General features: G+C 33.2%; 1 protein-coding gene across 1 annotated transcript; it reads left to right on the top strand.

Moving 5' to 3' along the window:
- The first annotated feature begins 2,320 nt into the window (after window positions 1-2,320).
- On the top strand, window positions 2,321-7,843 carry LOC107016713 (protein MICRORCHIDIA 7-like). The gene is made up of 19 exons (XM_015217103.2): window positions 2,321-2,758; window positions 3,892-3,966; window positions 4,051-4,085; window positions 4,169-4,247; window positions 4,363-4,455; window positions 4,595-4,679; window positions 4,796-4,871; window positions 4,953-5,081; window positions 5,179-5,277; window positions 5,358-5,459; window positions 5,611-5,772; window positions 5,883-5,978; window positions 6,265-6,316; window positions 6,402-6,513; window positions 6,600-6,963; window positions 7,043-7,095; window positions 7,180-7,243; window positions 7,324-7,413; window positions 7,520-7,843. Exons 1-19 carry the CDS (start codon window positions 2,353-2,355, stop codon window positions 7,607-7,609), a joined length of 2,262 nt encoding a protein of 753 aa, XP_015072589.1. The 5' UTR covers window positions 2,321-2,352; the 3' UTR covers window positions 7,610-7,843.
- Window positions 7,844-10,992: the final 3,149 nt, after the last annotated feature.

Genomic DNA, 10,992 nt, shown 5'->3' with positions numbered 1-10,992 from the left:
TGATAAAGTAATATTGTATTCTCGTGTTTCATGATCAATAGTTGTTTATGTTGAGCTTCTCATATAGCTCAACGTTATTGAGAGTACTTGTAAAATCCGTTATTTGATAACTAGCTAGTGATTTTGTCTCCAATAGTAGCTTGTAGGATCTCCTTTCATTTGAGATACTACCTTATTTTATTATCCATCAAGCTTTGACACCACTTATTCAAATCCTGGTGGATAAAGAAAGATAACAACTCAAAGGAAAGGAGATTCTACAAGCTAGTATTGGAGACTGACAATAAATCACGAGGCACTTATCAAATGACAGATTTTACAAGCACTTTTAATAGTGTTAAGAAGCTCAATACAAACAACCATCGATCATGAAGCACGAAAATGAAATATTACTTTCTTGCCCAGGAGTTATGGGATATCATCGAATGGATCAAACACCCACATCACCAACAGATGCTAAAACAACAAAAAGTTAGAAGGTTAAAAATGGATGATCATGTTTGTTCTCAGTGTAACAATTGAGAATGAGTTCTTGAAATGAATTCAGAATTTGGGGATGGAATCAATCACTATCTCATAATTTGAATTTGATTATTGCAAAGTAAAGACCTGCTTCAGACATACTATTCTTACGCACAATATTTCTTGCACTCACACTCTGACAACTCTCTTTTATTTTTCACTAACCTGTTGTTTGCTCTTTTGCTTGCTTTCTAGCTTGGTTGGTTACACCACAAATGAACCACCTCTATTTATAGGTGGTGATGGAAGAATCTAGCTAAAGCAATTTTCTAATGTATTCTAGAATGGTCTTTTAACTACCTAATTCTAAAACTACATTTTCTAGAATATTTCTAGACTTTTCTCTCTAGATTATAGCGATCTTTCTTCATTTTTTTATAACTCTTGAACGTTCTAGATTCTTCTTCAAAAGTCTTGAACATTAAATAAGGTGATATAAATTCTCATCATGTAGTCGAAAATCCGACTATCATTTATAGTATTTATTTAGGGACTTATTTATGCAGTTTTTCTTTTTCTAAATACCGAAAAATTTATAATAGTCAAAACTTTAGTTAGCAGTAAAACAAATATAATCGAGTTATCGATAATTAACTCGTTAAGAAAAAACTTCAAACCGTTAAAAATTGATAACCCAATAACAAAAAAAATCAAAATCGTTATCAAAATCACTAAATCCATAATCCAATACTACAAAATCAATAACTTTTTTATCGATTCGACTTATCGATTTCAGCTTGATTTTGAACAAACCTAATATAAGGGAGGCAAGCTAAGCTAATTTTATAAATCATGAGACATTTAATTGTGTTGGAACGAAATGTGAGGAAAGACATTATTTTAGTATGACGAAGATAGATTCAACGAATCAAATTCTCAATGTTCATGTTCTTCACTCAAAAGGGGAAGTTAAAGAAGAAAAGTTCATTGAACTAACTCATCAATGTTCTTGTTCATCACTCAAAAGGGGAAATTAAAGAAGAAATTTTTACTGAATTAAGTCCTCAATATTTATGTTCTTCACTTGAAAGGGGAAGTTAAAAGAAAAAAAAATTCACCATAATAAGTTCCTTTATATTCTTCACTAAAAAAGGGAAAATAATTCATCAAATTGTGTCTTCAATGTTCACATTCTTTAGGGGAAGATAAAAGAAGAAAAAGATTCATCGAATTTAGTCCTCAATAATGTTCATATTCGTCCTTCGAGATGACTAAGTTGGATTGGAGGGTGGTTATCTACACAAATGACCCGGGATCAATCCCTCTCAATACCTTTTGAATCGAGTCTGTCGCAATAGAGCTCACCAGATAGGGTTCTTCACTCCACCTCAAAAAGAAAAAATCCAAACTATACAAAATTAAAATGAATTCGATAAAAATAATAACAAATACTTAATACGTTCACTTTTAAAGGATATAAAAATGTTAATCAACACTTTCTATTGGAGGTCTAATAATCACAAATATACAAATTAAAAAAACACTAATACTTATACTTTAAGCATTACAAAATAACATTTAAAAAAAAATAATTCACATTAATATTTTGACAAACTATAATTATATTTTTCAATTAAATTTAATTTAATTAGCATGGCCATGTACTCCACATTGGCGCCAACTTTATATATAACTCTATAAATCCTAAACCACGTAAAAAGACGGTTTAATATTCTTTTTCACATATTTAAGGGAAAAAAAACCGTCAAATAAATTTCACAATTTGTTCCAAACACAAACAACTTTTAATCATCAACAAAAAAAAAAAATCCACAAAAAAAAACCCTAGTTTTTTATTCTAATTTTTTTTTTGGTGTGTGTGACAATATCATGAGTTCTACTCACCAGATAAAGCAAGAAATCATAGATGTAGATGATATAGATGATGAAAATACAGCAATGATTTGTGTAAATAGTAGTAGTGGAGGGATAAAAGGAAGTAATTTTTCGCGTTTTTTCGATAGTGATAGTGATGATGATGATGATGATAATGATAATGATATGAGACGGAGTCCGTCAAAAAAGATGAAAGTTGAAGCGGCTTTGCCAGTGGGATTTCTTGATCCACTTCCACCAGAAGAGCGCTTGGCTTTTAACAAATCACTTGAAGTTGTTGTAAGAAATAATAATGAATTTAGAGTGAGTCAAGAAAAAGTTGTTGTTACATCTACTAAGCAATTTTGGAAAGCTGGTGATTATGAAGGGATTGATGGTGGTTTTGCTGCTGGTCATGCAGGTATTGTTTTCAATATTCATTAATTTTCATATTGTGGTGAAGTCAGAATTTTTAGTAATGTGCTTTGTCTAAACATACAAGTGAGGTATACAAGTGGGGTATAGAGAGACAAGTGGTGAAGTCAGAATTTTTAATAATGTGCGCGGTCTAAACATACAAGTGGGGTATAGAGGACAAAATAGTACAAGAAACAACAGACAGTAGAAAATTGAAGGACAAGAAATATAAAGCAATATTAATATGAAAAATTGATCATAACTATGTAGAAAATTGAAGGAGAAGAACTATAAAGCAATACTAATATGAAAAATTGACCATAACTATGTTTACAATGAAATAGTAGGGTTAAATAAAGTACGAGAAACAATAGATAGTAGTAGAAATTGAAGGACAAGAACTAGAAGAGTAGTACTAATACGAAAAATTGACGGTAACTACAACAAAATAGTACAAGAAACAACATATGGTAGAAAATTGAAGCACTATGAGAAAAATGTGAATTACATTGGGATTTTTCTGGAAATCAGTATGAAAATTTATAGAAAACTTATTTTCCTGCAAATTTTCATACTAATCGCCAAGAAAATCCTTATGTAATTTACAGTTTTCTTATAGTGAAGGACAAGAACTATAGAGCAATACTAATATGAAAAATTGACCATGACTATGTCTACAATAAAATTATAGGGTTAATTAAAGTAGAAGAAACAACCGATAGTAGCAGAAATTGAAGGACAAGAACTAGAAGAGTAATACTAATATGAAAAATTGACAGTAATTGCAACAAAATAGTAGGCTAATCGAAGTACTTAGTCTAGAAACAACATATATATAGTAATAGAAATCAAAGGACGAGAAGTATATAAAAGTAATAGTAATATGAAAAAGTAACATGATTCAACATATAGTATATATGTACAATTTCTTCTAGACTATCTATACTATATTTACTCATGTTGTCCTTGCCTATTATATAGTTTTTGAAGTAATTGCACAATGTAGCTATGTATACACATGAATAACTTGAATTTGAGATGAAATATAGAGTGTAGTTGACTAGATTGAACCTATAGTTACTCTCGAACAATTGAAGAGCATTCTTCATATTACTTTGATTTCATTCATATGTGCAGAAGGCATGGATCATGTGAGAGTTCATCCGAAATTCTTGCATTCAAATGCCACGAGTCATAAATGGGCGTTGGGAGGTAAAGTTTGATCCTTTTTTACTTTCATGTTCCTCAATTCTATTTGGAAGATTTCTCTTTGTTGATATTTTCGCGATCTTGCAGCTTTTGCTGAGCTTCTTGATAATGCTATGGACGAGGTACACATGTTGTGGTGTCCTGTTCCTTTATGTCCTTCTCTGTTCTCCCTCCTTTCGTTTCTTTAATATATTATTCCCTCCAGGTTTGCAATGGAGCTACGTATGTTAGCGTAGATGTTCTTGACAATAAGAAAGAGAAGGGTAAAATGATATTAGTTGAAGGTATAGTCATCGACTCTCCTTAGAGTTGTTCGTTATTTGGACTCTTAAGAGTTTTTTGGGAGATTCCGCGTTCTTGTAATTCCTTGAGTTAATTCTTTTACAAATTGGACTTCAGATAATGGTGGTGGCATGACTCCTGACAAAATGCGCCAATGCATGTCTCTCGGATACTCAGCAAAAAGCAAATTAGCAAATACTATAGGCCAATGTGAGTTTATATATATATATCGTTGTAACAACCAAACCATCTTTGTTCTGTTATTCGTCTGTGACTAAAAAATATGCTTGGAGTGAAACTGTTTTTCGGTATGCAACAATTGCCTAATAGTTTTCTTATGTTTTGCAAGACGGAAATGGTTTCAAAACAAGTAGTATGAGACTCGGGGGAGATGTGATTGTGTTCTCGCGTTGTCAGGGAAAGGACGGACTAAGGTACTTCTATCATGCTAGTAACTTTTACTTTCTTGTTTCTTATATAGTTCTCTTCCTAACGATTGATTTTAGCATCGGAGTTATAGAAGTAATGTATTGTTTTTTATGTTGTGTAGCACAACACAAAGTGTTGGAATGTTGTCATATACGTTCTTAAGGAACACAGGAAAAGAAGATATCGTTGTTCCTATGGTATGAGTTAGCTTCATGGCTTCTATGATTTATCATGTTCGTAGAACTTTTAATACGGTTTTTGTGTTTGGTAATGTGAAGATTGATTTTGTAAAGAGAGGAGAAATTTGGGAAATGTTGGTTCGATCTTCAGTTGATGACTGGAAAAGAAATTCAGACACGATAGTACAATGGTCTCCGTTTGAAAGTGAAGAGGATCTCTTCCTGCAGGTAAACTAAGAACTATCTTCATTTCTGGCGCGTATTTTCTGGTTTTTAACGTGTACTAACTATATGTACCTACTGTTATCGTTCTTCGTTGTTGTAGTTTGAATTGTTGGATAATCAAGGAACACGAATTATCATCTACAATCTCTGGGAGGATGAAAAAGGAGAAACTGAACTTGATTTTGACACCGATCCACATGTAGTATTCTGTTTTCTTCTTGCATAACCCATATCCTATCGTCATTTTCTTAACTGTTGGATGTTTTGTATCGTCTTCAGGACATTCAAATAAAGGGTGTTAGTCGAGACGAGAAGAAGATTGAGATGGCAAAAATATATCCCAACTCCAAGCATTTTCTAACTTATCAACATTCTTTAAGGGTAAATATTATGAATTAAAGTTTTTATTTGCAAACCAGAGATAGCTGCTGCAAAATCGACTTCACGTTCATTTTGTTGGTTAGTACTTTTAACAAGGTGTAGGAAAAAGTATAACAGAATCGCGTTAAACTAAATTTGCTTGTGTTTACAGAGTTATGCTTCAATTTTGTATTTGAGGCTTGCTCCTGGATTTCGAATCATTTTGCGTGGGAAAGATGTTGAGCATCATAATTTGGTTGACGATATGAATCATGCCAAGAAGAATACGTATAGACCTCAACCCATTGGTGACGAAACATCCAAAGATCCAAATGTAACCTCTTTTTATCTTCTAAATTTCCAAGTTTGATGATTTTAGATATTTTTTTCAAGTATTTTTGACAGTTTAGGATTTTCTAACAATTACTGGTTTTCTCATAATAGGCGGTCGCTGTGGTAACTATTGGTTTTGTAAAGGATGCAGAACATCACATCGATGTTCAAGGTTTCAGCGTTTATCACAAGAATCGGCTCATTAAGGTTACCTTTCCCTCACTCAACACATCATAATATTGGCGTTGATTTCTCAGATGGTTACTTATTATCTCAGGAAGTCTCAATTTTATTCTTCTTCAGACTTTCTGAGATAATAACTATTAGTTGAGTAATCACGTGAGAAATCAATATCACGGGCTGGAGTAGGCCTTGGTAAATCGACTATCTTATAGATGTCAGTAGTTGGACCAATACGTTTAAGTTTAGCTAATGTGTGCAGTATTCTTCTTTTCGACTACTCTGCTTAGCTGATGTATTCGTTTTTTGTCAGCCTTTTTGGAGGGTGTGGAATGCTGCTGGAAGTGATGGTCGTGGAGCGATAGGTACTATTTTCATGAGTAATCAGTGTGATTAAGTGAAACGACGGTTGATATTATTTTCACCTTCTGTTTTTCTTGCGTGATACAGGCGTCTTAGAAGCTAATTTTGTAAAACCAGCTCATGATAAACAGGATTTTGAACGAACGATTGTGCTTGCTAGACTCGAGGCACGTTTACAATTTATGCAGAAGCAGTATTGGTATGTTTCAACTGATTTCTTCTTCTCAACATTATATAAGTTTTCTTTTCATTTACGATGTTTCACTGAGGAGATTTCTTCAACAGGCGTGATAATTGCCATGAAATTGGTTATGCTGATCGTCGCAATGTAAAGCACAGTGTCTCTTCTGAGGATGAAACAAATACCTCTGCTAAAAGCAACTCATGTTCCCGATTTTCCTCCAATGTCCATACAAACAGTCGTAATGTCCATACAACTAGTCGTGATGCCCATACAGCTAGTCGTGATGTCCCTACAACTAGTCGTGATGTCCCTACAACCAGTCACGACAAATCAAGATCAAAATTCACTGGAGGAGAACACAAGACAGGACAAGTCCACTCTTCGATACAAGCAACAAACCAGACTATGTGGAGAGAGTTATCAAATAGGCCAACTCGTCAAATTTCAACGAATTTGGGTGTAAAGGTAAATGCAAATACACCCGACTACTCCAAGTTTTTCTAAGTCTGTTGGATAACTCTCTTCTCATGTCCGTTATGAACAGATACAAGATACTTCATCCAACTTGAGAGAAGAGGATCACGTTACTAAGGATCGGTCAGTAAATACTCAATAAGTTGAACAATCGATGCTCTTTCCTCACAAATTTAACGGAGTTATATCTGTTTTTACTTCCTGCAGTTTACAACAGGCTTTACGCGATCTGCAGTATGAAAGAGACAAGAATAAAAGCCTAGAAGGCCAAGTAAGTGATGATTGATATTCGATATCTTTGTCCCTCGTATAACATAGTTTTTTTAATCGTCTAATTGCACATACTATCAGCTCAAAGTAGCACAAAGGTTGATAACAGATTTGAACAGCAATCATGATAATTTAGCTCACATGCTATTAGAAGAACGAAAACGATCAAGGGTAAAATTGTCATTTATTCTGTTATTACTAATTTGCTCCCTCTTAGCTTTATGCAAAGACTATGTGACTGTCCCAACTTCATTTATTTTCGCCTTGTTCTGGTTAGGAATCTTCTGTTATCAACCAAGAACTGCGCGATAAAGTGAAGTTGCTAGAAAATAGGATGCCATTTACAAGTGTCAAGCGCGAACATTGAGGAAGGATCGATGTAGAGTTCAATTTATGACTAGTAGTAAGTCAATTTGACATTGTCATGTATATTAGTTTTTAGTAATGGCTTGTTTTGTGAACAAGTTGATTGCTTTGCACAGAATGTAAGCTCTCTAATATGCAAAGAGTGGGAAAAAAATGTGATTTCCATACTAGCCAGATATTTAATTATATTGTAATATTCCGTCATGTTACCTTTGCGCGGAGTATAGTAATATTATAGGGGTGGCAAAATTAGCTCAAACTTATATGTCGCGTCTAATCCGCTCGAATTTTAATGAGTTTGGGCTAGAGTGGTTTTGATGATGGGTTTATTTGGGCTAGCCAAAGTAGATCCATAATGACAAATTAATAGCCCAATTAGACCCACCATGATGCCTAATCTTTGACCAAGATGCTTAATTTTGGCTTTTGAGGTTTAACTCTTAGATTAAGAATTTTATATGTGAATACTTGTTTGATTTTTTTTGTTATTACAGACTACTATTAATATATAGGTTAGTACAATTGTCGCGAAGAAAGGATTGAATTGTCTCTCAATTATTTGAATTGGTATATTATTATCCCCATCTAGCTTTTGGCCTCAAAATATCCCTGACATTAACATTTTTGCTCAAAAATATTCTCATTTCTAATAGCTCACACTCATAAGGTGGATGGAGAGCAATATTGTAACAAATTTTATAGTTTAAGAGCATTTTAAAACCTTCTTCATTAATATAATTTAAAATTACTTAATACATGGGCTTAGATGATTGACCTGATTTTGAATTTCATAGTAAATTAAAAGTAAAAAAAAGTTAATCTTCTACTCTCTACTAGTAACGTAATCAGAAAATTCATGAAGAGTGTCCAAATTAAAGTCAAAATAGAAAAAAAAGAAGTGGTCATGGGGAATTGAACTTGAGTGTCCAACAAATTTTTGCAAAGGGTCTCGTTTTTTAATAACTTAACATCTTTAAAGCAGACCACATTAAATATAGTTTCAAAAAAATGATCTTCTTTTCTTTTTAGTTTGTTTAAAAAAAATGATATCTTTTTTTCTTATAACAATTTTGCACGTGACATGTTTAAGACTACAAGATTAAAGGGTAATTTTGTACATTTGACTTAATTTTAATTTAGGACCACATGATCAAAAGTTTATTTTATTTTTTTAAACTCCATGTCAAGTTAAAATAGATCATTCTTTGTGAAACGGAGAAAGTAAACCTAATGCAGATGCCAGTATTTAAACTTGGCCATCCTGTACAGGTTGCAACACCTTTGCCACTGAGCTACTACTCTTTATTATTTTTTAGGGTGTGAAAATGCTGAATATATTTTTGGGCGGCTCAATATAATTTGAGTTTTAAAACGAAAATTTATTAGAAGCCTCAAATCTTAATAAACTTTAAACTATATTTATTTATTTTTCTAAAATTTTAGGTGTGAATTATTAAGAAATATCTTTTTTTATAAATGATTTTTTCCAATACATTTTTTAATTTTTATTTTTAGGTGATATTTAATCAATTCAACATTCAAAAACATATTTTTATCAAGACAATTATTATATGAATTGTTAACAAAATTCTATAATTAACAAGTTGAAAACTTTAAATAAAGATAAGAGTAAGAATAATAGAATTTGATTTAAAAGTTGATAAGTTGGTATATCCTAATTTAATATTAAAATTTACGGATAAACAAGAACTTGTCATTCACTTTGTTCAACATTTTTCGATTATTGACTCATATTTTTGACAGAATATTACACTAACTATCAAAGATTTGAAGTAAGAGAATGCAAAATGAGTTTACAAAAATAAATGTTAGCGGAAACGTGAAACTAAAGAACAAGGAAGAACAACAATATTTAACGTGGTTCGGATCAAAATGATCCTACGTCCACCAAAGAACAACTGCACCAATATTTATTTCACTATACAAAGAATATAAGTGAAATACTACAAGAGAGAGAACACAGTGCCTTAGAAGGTGAGAAGGCAAGTGAAAGGATGATTTGAAAATGAATTAAGAGCTACCTATTTATAGGAATAAATTCATCCTATTGATGTCATCCATGACATCACTATGTGTCAAAATTGTCAAGGTTAAGATAGCAAACCATTTTATGGTTTGCCTAACTTTCACCTACCAAGATACAATCTTTGACTTGTATTTTGTACTAATTATCTTCCTACCAAATATTCATATTAATTCATCTTCCATTTAGTTTGATTCCACAAGAACCAAAACCAACTCTTTCAATCTCCACCTTGGTTTGTGTTCCAAGCATGCGTATAAACAACTCCGGCCAAAACTTCTAAGCTTACTGGGCAATCCCATTGTAAGAAACAAGAAGAATCAAACCTTTGTTGAACATACCAGCTCCACCTAGCAGTTGTTCTCTTAGAGTTGCATCATACTCCCGCCAAGTCCTTGCAGTGTGCAAACTTGGCAAGCGGGACTATTTTGGTCAACATGTCTGCAGCGTTATCGTCTGTGATAACCTTCTCAACCTTGATAGCTCCCTTCTACGACATCTCGAATAAAATGAAATCTGACATCAATGTGTTTGGTGCGCTCATGAAATCTTTGATTTTTAATCAAATGAATAGCACTTTGACTATCACATTTTAGAATTGATTTAAGCTGAGCTGAACTCAATTCTGCCACCAAACCTTTCAACCAGATAGCTTCTTTCACTGCCTCCGTTGCTGCCATATATTCTGCCTCTGTTGTAGACAAAGCGACAATCGACTGTAAAGTCGATTTCCAACTAACGGCACTGCCAACGAGAGTAAAGATGTATCCAGTTGTGGACCTCCTTCGATCAAGATCCCCTGCATAGTCAGAATCAACATAACCGAGAATTGAAATACCTTCACTTTTCCGAAAGGTTAGGCCAACATCAGGAGCTCCTTTGAGATATCTCAATATCCACTTGACAGCTTCCCAATGCCTTTTTCCTGGATTTGCCATGTACTTGCTTACTACACTTACAGATTGGGCAATATCTGGACGTGTGCATACCATAGCATACATAATGCTACCAACTGCACTCGCATAAGGAACCTTTGACATATGCTCCACCTCATCCATAGATTGAGGCATTTGTAACTCTGAAAGCTTGAAATGAGAAGCTAAAGGTGTACTTACAGGCTTGCTCATATCCATATTGAATCTTTCAAGAACTTTTCGGATGTACCTCTTCTGAGAAAGATGTACAACACCATTTTCTCTTGAAATTTCCATTCCAAGGATTTTCTTTGCAACTCCTAGATCCTTCATGTCAAATTCCTTGCTCAACAGTTTCTTCAAAATATTTATCTCTGTGATGTTGTTAGCAGCAATAAGCATATCATCAACATACAACAAAAGATA

Source organism: Solanum pennellii, chromosome 1 (assembly GCF_001406875.1).
Source record: "Solanum pennellii chromosome 1, SPENNV200".
Classification (NCBI taxonomy): Eukaryota; Viridiplantae; Streptophyta; class Magnoliopsida; order Solanales; family Solanaceae; genus Solanum; species Solanum pennellii.
This window is presented reverse-complemented; position numbering and strand designations above follow the sequence as displayed.

Bases quoted from the DNA above. Each gene is read 5' to 3' on its own strand.
- LOC107016713 (XM_015217103.2), top strand. From the start codon at position 2,353: ATGAGTTCTACTCACCAGATAAAGCAAGAAATCATAGATGTAGATGAT. The intron at 3,967-4,050 runs GTAAAGTTTGAT...GCGATCTTGCAG, and splicing joins TCATAAATGGGCGTTGGGAG to CTTTTGCTGAGCTTCTTGAT. The intron at 5,460-5,610 runs GTAAATATTATG...TTGTGTTTACAG, and splicing joins CTTATCAACATTCTTTAAGG to AGTTATGCTTCAATTTTGTA.